The sequence below is a fragment of the Brachyhypopomus gauderio genome, chromosome 1 (assembly GCF_052324685.1).
Source record: "Brachyhypopomus gauderio isolate BG-103 chromosome 1, BGAUD_0.2, whole genome shotgun sequence".
Lineage (NCBI taxonomy): Eukaryota > Metazoa > Chordata > Actinopteri > Gymnotiformes > Hypopomidae > Brachyhypopomus > Brachyhypopomus gauderio.
Genome location: NC_135211.1, coordinates 46201636 through 46215182, shown reverse-complemented (window position 1 = coordinate 46215182; position 13547 = coordinate 46201636). Strand labels below are relative to the sequence as shown.

General features: G+C 44.3%; 2 protein-coding genes across 5 annotated transcripts in view; both read right to left on the bottom strand.

The window, feature by feature from the left end:
• Positions 1-369: 369 nt before the first annotated feature.
• Positions 370-11622, bottom strand: ncapg (non-SMC condensin I complex, subunit G). The gene is given in 24 exon segments (XM_077016194.1): positions 370-958; positions 1131-1197; positions 1281-1325; positions 1506-1629; positions 1881-2051; positions 2138-2300; positions 2458-2639; positions 2984-3202; positions 4099-4218; positions 4477-4587; positions 7139-7192; positions 7194-7319; positions 7405-7494; positions 7604-7727; positions 7905-8045; positions 8361-8510; positions 8762-8957; positions 9199-9283; positions 9481-9626; positions 10019-10247; positions 10426-10641; positions 10821-10938; positions 11244-11277; positions 11542-11622. Coding segments are annotated over 23 exon segments (3018 nt in total). The 5' UTR covers positions 11264-11277; positions 11542-11622; the 3' UTR covers positions 370-837.
• A 1112-nt stretch (positions 11623-12734) lies between these two features.
• ltb4r (leukotriene B4 receptor) overlaps positions 12735-13547 on the bottom strand; it is a 5180-nt gene continuing 4367 nt past the window's right edge. For all 4 annotated transcript variants that reach the window (XM_077016162.1, XM_077016176.1, XM_077016185.1 and 1 more), the window contains one exon: positions 12735-13547. This exon is cut by the window's right edge and continues 550 nt beyond it. The gene's annotated coding sequence lies outside the window, so the exon portion shown is untranslated.

Genomic DNA, 13547 nt, shown 5'->3' with positions numbered 1-13547 from the left:
TTGACCTAATTTAAAACACTACCCAGTTTGGGTTGTAATGATAAGAAAAGTCATGGATAAGCAGATATTAGTAACCAAGGAGTTTTAAAGATAAGACAAGTTGTTCTCAAGGGAATTCCCTTGTTTACTTTATTGGCAACAAAGACCTGATTTCTCTACCACTCAGGATGCTGATTAACTGTCGTGTGTGTGTGTGTGTGTGTGTATAAATGACTTGTACCACTACCTGACCGAATCATGAAGTAGCCAACAGCCAAAGGCACCCCCTTCCTGCCCTAATGGAAAATTACATCACTAAACTGATACTGCTTATATTCTTAACCCTTTCAGGCACACAATGTTTTTTTTAAAAGACCAGATTTCTTGATATGAAGTTTAACAAGCTGTTATTAAACATTTTATTATGAATTGCAACATAGCCATTACAAATCTGCATTAATCTTGGGATACCTTGAAACCAACACGTGCTAAAAAGATCTGTAAAGGTAAAACCTCAACCAGTACAAACAGCCCAGCTGGGACATTGGGATGAAGGTGTCATGTTTATGAACAGCAGCTAAGGTAGCATCAGACCAGTTTTGCTGTTGAAACCAGACCGACAGACGTTGAAATACAGGAGACATGAGAATATAAAACAAGCAGATAATCAAGAAAGTGCAGATGCAACAAGGAAGCGCAAAAAAAAGAAAAGTGATTAAAAATTTGCACAGATAGCACAAACGAATGGGGATTTGGGGTGTTGGGGTTTAGATGGCCTGCCGTTTTTGTAGATGTTAAGGGAGCCTTGGTTGACTTCAGTCTTCACTCACACACTGTTAAGGTTCAGGTCATCCTGAGTTAAGGACTGGCCTCTTTATTCATCAGAGCTGTCAGGTCCTGCTTGGTTTTATTCAGGGCAGCAGTCTTGGCACGACGACTGGGCCGCACTGTTGGAGGATCTGGAACATTCTCTTCATCACTAAAATGGACAAAAAAAAATTATATATAATGTGTGTGTTTAATACTGTAGAGATGAAACCACAAGCGGGTCAAACAGCCCAGTAGAGACAGGAACTCGGTCCAGCTGGTCGGTCATGTAATCCAGCATAAACATTTGTGTCAGTATATGGAGGATGATGGAATAATCCCACCTTTCACCAGAAGACTCCTTCGATCTGCTGTTCTTCGCTGTTTTGGTTCCAGCCACTTTTCTCTGCGCTATAGGACATCGAAGGGAACGTTAATAAGAGCTGTGTGAACCAAGGACAGGTGGACAAATGCCAGGAATCACAGTACATCACCTTTTCTAGCCCTTTTGGTGCTGGTCTCCTCCTCGTTCATGGCCTCTGTAAAGAGAAACCCTGCTTAACAAACAATCTGGAACGATTGAGAGGGAAGAAAACCTCCCAGAGAAGATCTGTGCATCAGCGGAAGCCATAAAATGATTACATTTTAGAAAGAGACAAAATGCCAGACAAAGTTCAACTACAGCAGCTCGGTATGTTTGCTAATGCGTATTTTTATACCACTGGCGTTATGATCCAGCGCTGTCAGAACGGTGTCCTGACACTCTGTGGGTGCAGCACGGCATCCTTGCAGCTGACTGAGGACCTTCTCAACAGCTCTTATACAGTACTTATCTCTGACCGCCTACACACGTGTGCACACACACACACAAAGAGAAAAAGCCAGTACTGTATGATTAAATGCATCTTTGTATGCAACTGCAAAATCCATTTCCAGTATAAGGGAATCAGAGCACCAAGTACATAGTACTAGCGCAGAATAGTACCATGGAATCATAAGGTGCACTTTGAAACCAATCCCAACGTGTTGACTGAAATATTTACAGCATATATATATGTAACATGTCAGGAGAGGGGGAGGGGTGGGGGCATTACCTGTAGTATTTCTGCGAGCAGTTCTTGCAGTTCATCACTGGCAGGTCCTGGATCAGTGGTGACCTGCAGGCAGCCCAGGGTTTTGCAATAGAGACGTACCTCGGGGGCAGACACGTCCCGCAGGATCTCGTTACACAAGCGCAGCGCCAGGGAGTCGTGTATGCTCGCTTCCTGAGGTGGGGTAACAGCGGGAGAGAGCGGGTGAGAGGCCACGCAGAGACAGAGACGGAGGGAGACGATCGTGGCTGCACCTGTACCTGTGCGGTGGGGGGATGAACCAGGATGTTGGGTCGGGTGAGTTCTATAAAGAGTTCAGCCACGTTGGAAGTGTCGATCTCTGAGAGAGGAGATGTCGCAGGAGCATTGAACAGAGTCCTCATGGTGGGCAGAAAACTCTGCTCCACACATTCCTGATTGGCTCTACAGGGAACGGGAAGAAATTACTGAGTTGATCACCCTTTTCCAAAGACCAATAAATGTTTCATTAATGATCGATGTGTCCGCTGTAGCAGTAATGAAGTAACTGCTCTTCTTCACTCCACCTCTGTATGGTGCATGAACGCTCCGGTACAGGTACCTGCTCTCTCGAGCGTAGAGTTGCAGGAACACCCCCAGGCAGTGGCGCAGTTTCTGGTCGTCCTCGGTCACAGGGTTGTACCACAACAGCACCAGACGCGAGAGCAGTTTCGCACTTGCGATCCTCCCACAGTACATCAGCTTAGCCAGACCCTCCGCTGTCTCTGTGCGTAGGTCGCAAACCTGGAAGAGAGAGCACATGGTTCTCACAGATTTGGCCACTCTCTCACTCTCTCACACACACACACACACACACACACACACACACTACAGATGGATACAGAATACAACTACCACTGGGACACCCGTTCTGCTGCAGCAGACTCCTAAAACACTCCAAACCTTCCTATGTTTGTTTATATAAAGAATGCTACATACATACATACATACATGCGTGCTAATTCTTTCCGGAAGGAGCGTCCAGAATACATGCAGTCGAGTTCCGAATCAATTATCCCGGGTCGGATTCTGAAGTTTTGTTCGATCTGATATTGGTGCAAAATACTTCTGGCTGTGCAAGAACTTGCCTCGCTATCCAAGAACTCCGAAAGCATCTTCAAAACGCTCTGCACAGGGCTCTCCTCCTCCTCATCTTTTGGCTGGTTAACTTGTCCATCAATGCCGTCCAGCAAATCAGAGGGCTGAGGGGCCCCGACGTGCAAGATGTTGGTCCCATTAAGAAGCAGCTGGTCAATTAGAGCTCTGAGAGCACTGATTCTGATCTTGGGTTCATCTAGTTGTGTGATCTACACACACACACATACATACAGATAGCCTACATTACAAGACAAACATTTTATATATCTAATATTCCAGATCAGGAGGACAAATATCTAGATATTTTATTATGCAAATAAATGGTTTTAAAATCCCATGGTTAACATGAATGGGAAGTATTTTATTCAATTTTTAATGCTAAAACAGACTGTCAGATGTTCAAATTGTCACGTAAACTTAAAATAACTGTAACACCCCCCCCCCCCCCACATTTCCACTTTTATAAATAAGATCCAAAATGAGTTGAAAAGGGTCAAATAATTAAATTTTTATGGCATCTGTGCAGCCTCACGGTGTCCATGGAAACGACAAAGAAAGCAGGCATGTTGTCCATGCACAGAAAAGCCAGTCAGTTTACTTCCCTGACAACCCCAGCACTGCATCAATCATACATGTGCGCGCATGTGTGTGTGCGCTCGCAATTATAAAGATAATGCCCTGCATTTTATATAAAACTAAACGGTGGTCTGAAGGCCCCTAGGACAGCGCTGTGTTACAGACTGTGACACAGACCTAGAGGCAGCTCTGCAAGAAGGTGTGATGTGTTGGTAATATATAAACACAAATATATATATACACACATAAACAATATCTATGCAGTGCTCAAAATGTCTCAAATTCCTAATGTGTCCATACTGTGCAGGAACCCTGCAGGTAATCCCTGCTCAAACATACCTTCATCTACTCTTCAGTAGGGTCGTTATTCCCCCAGGGACGTCAACATTCATTTTCACAAAGCCAATTAAAAACTGAAGCTGATTAAATATGAGAAATCTGAGGGGGTCAAATCTGTGGATTGAAAGGTGTCCATGGTGTGTGTGCGTGTGTGTGTGTGTGTGTGCGTGTGTGTGTGTATGAGCAGTACCTGCAGAAGTAGGACGAGGTGTGTGTTGGCCAGGTCTCTGCTGTGCAGAGCAGCAGTACCCAGACACACCACAGCCATGTTCCGCACTGCAGGGTTGCCGTTGGACACGCTCGGCAGAATCTACAAACACGTCAAACAGCTCCATCAGCGTGTTAGAGGCTCGTCTAAGGATTTACCCGGCACCAAGCCTCAGAACAGGCCTTTGCAGTTACAGATAGAACTACGTTTATATTCGACTCGTCGCGACATCAAAAATGATGCAATGGCGGTGGTTCCGCCCATGCGTGTAGGAGGTTGTGTGCCTCTTGACTTTTGTCGAAAAAAATACACAAAAATCATGTATAACCCCCTGTGTGTATAACTGTGAAAACACGTTACCAGAGACTCGATGAGAGCGTTCATGGTTGGACAGATCCCCCTGTTGATGTTCATCTGTTTGATCACCTCCGCACACATCGTCAGACACTTCAGCAAAGTCTCTGGATCATTCTAGAACACATGCACGCACGCACACAGAGCAAAATGTCTAACTTCTCTGAAGGATATTCATTTTATTTGTTTGTTGTTTATAGACCCACAGCTTTTACAGTCAGTAGGCCTTTTACACCACATTGGCCGTGTCCTCTCCAGTGGGTTTACCTTGGTCAGGTCTAGAGATGGCCCAGTGCTGAGAGAGCGCTCCACACCTGAAAGCCAAGACTGTGCAAAAGACACACACACACAAATGCTTATAGTGGACTGAGGAAAGGCTGGCTGGCTCTGGAAGGGATCCCAGGATCCCAGAGATCACAAGTTCACAAGACGGTAAAGCAACCATGAGAGCGACCCAACCGTCAGCATGAGGAACACCCCCTCATCTTCAGCCGTCAGCAGAGTGGTCAGCATGAGGTCAGCAAATGTTCTGCTGGGCAGATAGTTTTTTTTTTTTTTTTAACATGTGAAGCTCCTCAGAAACGTAATTTGTAAGTCACATTGAACTGGCTCAAGCTCGTCTCCGTGCAAGCAGCATTTGCAACGAAAATATATTTTTTTCTTTTTTTTAGAAAAATAGCTGTTTTTCGTCAAGGTGAATTCACATGCGGGAAGTGGAACAGGAAGTGGGACAGGAAGCAAAGCAAGAGAGGACCAGTAGCAGAGCTGTTTGACCGCGGAAGCAGCTCAGTTTGGTATATCAAACAGGCCACAGCACACAGCCAGGAAAACTACTGTAAACAGCAGTTTGGCCATGCACATACAGAAACTTGAAATCACGTGGTCGAACAGATCGTGTCAAAATAAAAGGAAACATCCAAGCTACAGAGCGCAATTATTACTTTTCATCTTAAGAGAAGTTTATTTTGAAGAAAAATCTAAATGCAATGAAGTAAGGGAGCACATCGTATGTTATCTGGTATCATAGTACTGACCTGTGCAACACTGCCAACACTACCAGACCAGCCTTCCAGTAAAGGATTTTTAAATGTGCTGACCTTTTTACTGAAAATGACCAATACATTTCTACAACACATGCACTATTCATGTTACAGTTCCACAATCGTGGTATGTTTACCACGTCAATAACTGCACACCAGTCGATGAGTGAGACGTACCAGAGATGCACTCTACAGAGCAGAGAAATATCGGATCAGTGTTAAAATACTGAAGCTGATAGGGTGGGAGATGTGGTAAATTGATAAACAAGCAAGGTTACAGTGAAGGCAGCAACCCGTTCTCCTCTACAGCACTCCCTCCCGCTACCATGCTGTCCACAAACGTTCTACATTCAATGATATAATCAGATTATTTCAAATTCTAATCAAATTTGAGAAACGTTCCAGTGATTCGACTGTTGAGAAAAAAAATATTTCAAATGCACTGCATGATGGACAAGAATCACACGTAAATTTCCTCGCCTGAAAACCAAAAAACAAGCTGAAATGAGCTAGTAATCCAACCCCCCCCCCCCCCCCCCCCCCCCCCCTTACATGTTTGTACTCACACTGCATCTGTAGGATAAAGTTGTTTTGTCCCCCCCCCCTCCGCTGTCCTTGGTCGAGAGACAATAAACTAAGGCCAACAGACCTCACAAAAGGAGCAAAGATGGTTCTGCTAGACACCCTCCAGAACCCATAAAGCTGTGTCCTTCACGCCTACTGCCAGGATCTAAGACAACCTGCATGGCACGTGCCCAGTGGCCTCAACAACACCTGCACAGGGCCCAGTAGAGCAGGGGATAGATATTCAAATGGTTTGATATTATTCGTTAAATATAAAACACGATTTTTTGGTCAATTCTGACAGTGCTAACACACACACACACACACACACACACTCCTGTCCACTCCTAGGACCTTCAGTTCAGCCATTAGAGGTGGTTCATCCTTAACTCCGAGGCTAACTGAAGCAGGGTAGTTTTAGGGTGTGTTAGAGTGGGTGTAACACCAGTGGTCGTCTGTGTGTGTGCTGTTGTATTGCTGTGGTGAGCCCCAAGTTTCGAACGCCAAGTCTGTAGAGCTAAACTCTTCTCCATGGCCTAACCAAACACTGCACATCCTGTTGTACAGACACTCAGAGACAACCTTCAGAATTCGTACGCATCAGAATTCGTCAGATAACCATGCCAGATTTCACAGAAACTCTCAGCAAGTCTCAACAGTCTGATAATGGATGAAAAATAGCTCAAAGAATGGAAATAACACAAAAATGGTGGAGTACATTTTTGAGTAAATTTGGCTTTCTTTTCACCTCCTAATAGGAGTTGCACTGGACCAAACACACCGGTGGCATAACAGAAAAATCACTGTTCATTAAATCAATTAATGTGAAAGCAGCTTGTTAATTAAACAAGGAATGTCAGGTGCATTGTGCTTTCAGTCCTCCAGGTGTCAAATCAGCAGCAGAAGTCAAAATCAGCAGCAGAAGCACTGAAGCAGGTCAGCGAGACGCAGCGTTTCACGATGACGTTTCATAGCTCGACAAACACCCGTGTGCGAGGCCCACTCGTATGTGGACATGTGGGTGAAGGCGTGTGTGTGGATTGGTCGGGTGTGGTTGTGTGTACCTTCTCCACCCGTTGTTCTCTGTTGTCATTCTGGGAAGCCTCCAGGGAGATCTGGGGTGCGCAGCTCCTCCAGCTGGGAGATGGAGTCCTTCAGCTCCGCCGCACGGCTGAAATCCTGACACCTGATGCACTCTTCCAGCGCCTGCTTGGACTCCATGATGCGAACCTTGACCTCCGCCAGCTGGCCAGAGACAGAGGGCCGGTCACGACTGCTTGGCGTGGAAGCGGTGGTGTTACCTTGGCCTGTTCAATAAGGTCGGACTCACTCTGATTTGCTTCTTGCGTTTCTCATTCTCATCCACAGTGTCTGTGACCGAGACAATGGGCTCCCTCACGTCAGAGATGATCTCGGCAATCTGCTCCCCAACACACACACACACACACACGTTCCATGATGAGCCCAAGCCTTCCACACGCGCGCACACACACCTCTGTGCTCTTACCGCTCGGTACACCACTACGCACCGCTGAAATCCGCTGCTGGTCATCATGAAGTATCCCCACGAGCTTCTCCACCAGCTGTCCAATCAGAGACAGCGGCGTGTTGGGCAGCACGAGCATCTCCTGCAGCACAGCCAGCACTCGCTTCCTGCAACAGGGCATTGTGGGACGGGCCCAGGATGTTGTGAAGAGAAACACTGCATGTGCACAGAGTGGGTTCTTTTATAACCTATAAATACCATGTCTTCTATATAGCCAGCTCTTCTACAGTGTTTATATATTTATTTGTGTGCGCGGAGCCGTAAATGCTGGATGACGGCCATACCTGCCCCCCTCCTCTGCTGTGTCTAGGCAGCCCACCAACTGGATCAGCTGTTGACCAATGAACTCTCTGGTCATCACCAGCTCCAGCTGAGTCATGTCAGCTTTCTCCTCCTCAGACATCAAGGGAACAGTCTTCAAATAGCTGAGAAACGCAGGCACACACACACACACACACACCCATCATCATGTTATAACGCCTTGCACTCAGCACAGCCTATTAAACAGGAAGCAGTCCAGCAGTACACCCACGCATCACTTGTGCCAGTCCTTCATTTTGATATTGATCACTGATAGACCTATAAAGGCCTGCTTTTCTAACACTCTGAACCATAAAGGTCTCCCTCTCCAGTCCCGAAGAAGCATAAGAAGCCTGTGGATGTTCCAGGATCTAGCAGTAGAGATGTGGTGTGACTGCCATCAGAGACCAGGTGAGTGTTGAGCAGGGGCAGGTATTTACCTGTACAGGTATTCAGCAAACAGAGCAGGTTCAGGCAGCAACCTCTCCAGAAACTCCTCCCCCTCTGCACCTCTGCTCTTGATGAACTCGCATAGAGCCCTCCAGTACAACACATTCTCACATGTCAGAGAATCCACAGGAATCAGCTTCCTATTCAAACACACACACACACACACACACACACACAAACACACAGAGTACCTAAGGAACCAGGAAATGCTGCAGTGGAGAACTGGGGGGCACTTCTGCACACTCCTCCAACCCTTCAGCTAATCAGCTGCCCAGCCACTCAGCCAATCAGCTTCCTCCAGAAAATCCCAAAAATCATCAACACATTCCAGCCGGACCTCAGGCTTCATTCTATTGCAGATTTGAGCGTGAACCAATTCATCGGTCCCCACCTCTCATCCAGCTGGATACTGTTCCGCAGGAGATCGTCAAAGGTTGTCGCCATGGAGAAAAGGACGTGCAGGGCAGAGACTGCAGTCTCGGCACAATTCTCCACGTCTAGTCTATGCAGCAGCTGCAGAACATCTCCCTGCAGTAACTTCAACCACGCAGGCAACAGACTGGTCTTCACCACGTCCTTCACGGAGTCTGAGCAAAGGAGAGGAATGGCCACCAGCTAGCATACATTACTCCTCAGAAATCCTTCACCTCTACACCCTGAAGTATGCTTCACAAAGTCATACCCAATCCATTGTATTTACAGGGATTATCGTAGAATTAAATCTTTTCAACATAAAATCTTTTTCACTGCGCGCACACACACACACACACACACACACACACACACACACACACACACACACACACACACACACACACATCTGCTGACCTGCTAAATCATTGAGACCTTGTTGAAGCAGACTGACTCTCTGTGCAATACTCAAAGCCCGAATGTGAACTTTCTCTGCGAGCACCTGAAAGAGAACACATCAAAAAAACCTTCAACATGAAAGGGCAGAAGTACAGGGAAAATAACACAACTAATCAAATGCCCAGTGCATCTCCTGTGGGGGTGATGCCTCAGAATGTCATCACCACACAAAAGATTGCTCTTTAGCAATGGCTGGTACATCTGCGTGGACACACTACGGGCTGTACCGCAGAAACGCACCTGGTAGGCCAGCCTCCTGACTTTCTCTTTGACATCCCGAGTGCGTTTGTAGATTTTAGGGAGCGTCAAGGCTGACGGAGCGATGCAGGACAGGACAGCACGGCGAACCTCGGGGTTGGAGTCATTGTCCAGGAGTAAGATGTATGCTACACAAAACAGCATATGAAAGATGGGAAAAATGAATAAAAAAATTCATTTAGATAAAGAATTTCACATTCGTCTTTAATGACTTTTAGACATCCCCGTAAGCATAAGGTTTGAAGTCAGTCTGTGCTTGTAGCTACAGTAATGTTGAGAACACAAAATCACAATTAAGTTACAGCATTTCCCTTTAATGTGCATGCCTGGGGTCTTGGGGGGGGGGGGGGGGGGGGGGATAGGGGACACACACACACACACACACACACACACACACACACATAACAATGCACCCCATCTGTTACCTCCCAGTGCCAGATCCATTCTTTTTTTACTGAAATTTCACTGCCTCCAACTACTGTAAATACACAAGCATGCAAGTCATGGGAAGGACTGGTACCTTTAATCGTGGGGCAGTGTTCATTGCTGGGGTCCTGCAGCCGAGCCATTGCCAGCGCTGCCTGGATTCTGACGTTGGGGTATTTGTCCGTAACTCTGATGAGCATGGCCTCGTGGATCCGCTCGCAAAGGCCGTCGTCGACCTGGGCGTTCTCACTCAGACTGCCCAGTAGCTTATTCACCAGCTGACAGACTCGGAACCTCACGGCATGGCTGCTGGCCCCATGAGACTGAAAGAGAGGAGGAGGAAAAGAAAGAGGGATGAGAATAATACAGAAACATCATTAGTGAAACAATAGTGAAACATTAGTGCAATTGCATTAGTGAAGCAAACTGCCCCATTAGGAGTGGGTGCACATGGAGATGGCCTTAAACAGAAATGTCTGCCCAAAGAAACTCTGAATTTACCTCCAATAGAAAGTTAAACAGGAAATTCAGAAACGAATTCTCATCATCCTCCTCCTCCTCTTCTTCTTCTTCTTCAGTAACGGTCGTTTCAAAACTAACAGCAAACCTCACTACAAAATCAATGACATTCTCCACCGCAGGTTCTCTTGTGTAGATGATCATGGCGTATTTCAAGCAGCGAAGAAACTCTTCGTGGAAATCGGACTTGTCCTCCAGCTACAGACAATAAATATCACACATGCATCACAGAACTAGATTACATCCAGAGACTTACTGGCACACGCAGAAACAGTGAAGCAACAGGTACCCTGGAATTAACAAAGTTTGACATGGAAGTGATTTTCCCCGCCCAAAAGGTGACACTTAGGAGTTCACGGGTCATTTAAGTGGTTTACCTTAACATATCTGTTCTTCAAGCTGGCCACAAGCTTGGCTTTGTTGTTGTGAGCTTTCTGTGCACGCTGAAAAGCTTCTTTGATCTCAAGTTCATTTTCAGCTGTCATGTTGACGGCCCTGAAACATGCCATGTAATTTTGTTACAACTGGATGCATATCTTATGACAGCAACCAAGACCACTGTGTGCCAAAACATGAATGCACATTAAGATTCCAAAACAGACAGTGAGATGCAGTTAGTAAAATCACTTGTATCCAAACAAATCCGAGAAAATGTCTCACAGGTTTTGCAGGAATGTAAGTAACACCAGACTTTTTGTTAATATACACATATACGACAACATACTTGAACGTGTTAGACACTTTCAGGAAAACTCTCCACAAGGTTTTTATTTTAGGTTAATATATTGCCATTACATTACCTTATTTTTCCCTTCCCCATTGCAGTTTAACGCTCTATGTGAAAATGATTAATGTCAACCAAATGAGTGATTCTGTAGCAATTGACACATAAGCCTGCAGTGGTAACTAGTCACCGAAATGCCTCATCTCCCAGTAAACGAGTATGAATCTCCATAGCTAATCTAGTTAGCCATTCATAAGTTACTCCTTCCCTTTATAATACCCCGAATTTCGATAGTTAAACTAGCTAACACGCGATTGAAAACACATCTCTTTTAGTTATGTTTCTATTATTATAAATAACAAACGTAAACGTACTTTACTTTAATGTGTGTCCTTGCTTCCGAAAATGTTTCTTCTTCTATTTTAAACAACAAAACCGCCACTTTTCGAACAGAGTTCTCGCGATATTTCTCAAGTCACGCCTGGCGATTTCGTAGCGTAAAGCCACGCCCACAACGGGCCAACGGCTTTATAATAAAGGGGCCCGCCTCCTAAAAATCACCCGCACAAAGAAATCGGTTATTATTTCATCAGTTCCTGAATGCTAGTTCGTCGTATCACGTTTGTTACATTCAGTGGGATTGTCTAAAAGTGTCTTTTCTTTCTTTAGAATACACATACTATGCACCCAATTTATTTCTTCTCGTTGTATAGCATGTATTCAGCAGAGCCAAGATTAGTATGCCGTGCATTTAAGATATTTTGCTTGCAACATTATATTAAAAACATTCAAAATATTTCCTACCAGTGATGTTCTGCATGTGGGCCACCGTTCTAGTAGTTAAGAATGTTAACGGCCCTTTACTTTATACAAAAAATGTGTTGATCGTATATACATTGTACAAGTTGATGTTTGTTCGCTGTAATTGCAGGTAGTCGAGAAATAAAATGGATACATTTCTTGCAGACGGAGACAGAGTAGGTTACATGCCTTAATTGTCAATGCCTACATTTTATTATCTTATTCATGACTCCAACATCTAGCAAAGACAATTCTGCGACATGGAGAACGTCGCACATTTAGTCAATATTGAAAGATATTTCCATTTTAGTGAGATTTTTCGTCACTGACAATAAAACAGACAAGAGGATTAAAGAAAACCTGGCTAGTTCACGTTCAAAACATGCAATATTAGTATGAACTAGAGTATAACTAGTGTGCTTATATCAAACCACAGAAACCTTGCCAACTACACAATAAAGGAAATTTAAATATACTGCCCAAATTAGACACCCCCGGAAAGAGAAGTACGCCTGGCGTTTATAAGAAATCTGAAATAATTACAAAAGTTTCGATTTAGACATTGTGTTAAAGTGTTAAACTTTTTACTTGAGAAATAAGTTTTCTGAAATGTGGCCAATACTCTAAACAAATGACCTGTGGTGAAAGTTATGACCAGACACCACAGATTCAGCGCGTTCAAGCTAAACTAGAATTAACCACTAGGTGTCCATAATATTACATTCTTACATCACGACAATTCTACACACAAATTATGTAATTGTACTCACACACGTTTTTAGGAAATAATGAAATTTAAGACCAGTGTTTTTTTTTTGCATAAGCTAAAACATGCCTGATGCAAATAACTGGTGCAAGATAAAGACCAGTTAATTCACTACAGCAGGGGTTTTCAAACGGTGGTCTGTGCCCCCCCTGGTGGTCCGTGGCATGCTCTGCAGTTTAACAACTCCTCGAAATAAATCCTTTTGACTACATTTCAGAAATATAATATATACCACATATTGAGCCTTTATAGGAACATGAATCTAAATGTGATGTTCCTGAATATCTGAAACATTTAAAACAACTACTGCTATTTACTCCTCTGTTAATTGGCAAAGTTAAACTCATCCAGTGTATCCAGGCAAAATAATTTAAAAGAAGTCATGACAAGTTATTACAGTATAAAAGCAGTCATTCTTATAGAGGTTTGTCCTCAGGTGCTGCTTGACTTTTTATAGCTTAAACAAATTCAATAGATAAACAAGATAATAAAAAAGAATATTCAAATGTGTCGCCATCTGCCACATTTTGTGATCTTAACGGTATATGCAAATACTCCATTTAACTCCGCCCACGTGTGTGTGAAATGTAATCACAGACCACAGTATTGTGTGTGGAACTCTACAGTAAAAAATGATGAATTATCTATTTATTATCTATTAATGAACAATCAAATACAAAACACTATAATATTAAAGCAGATACACTGTACATATAACAGATTACGCTGTGCAAAATAAGCATTACAGCTGCACTGACAATCACACAACTCAGAAACCAGAAGAGTGTCAGTTCCTGGTAGAAGCATCTCCGG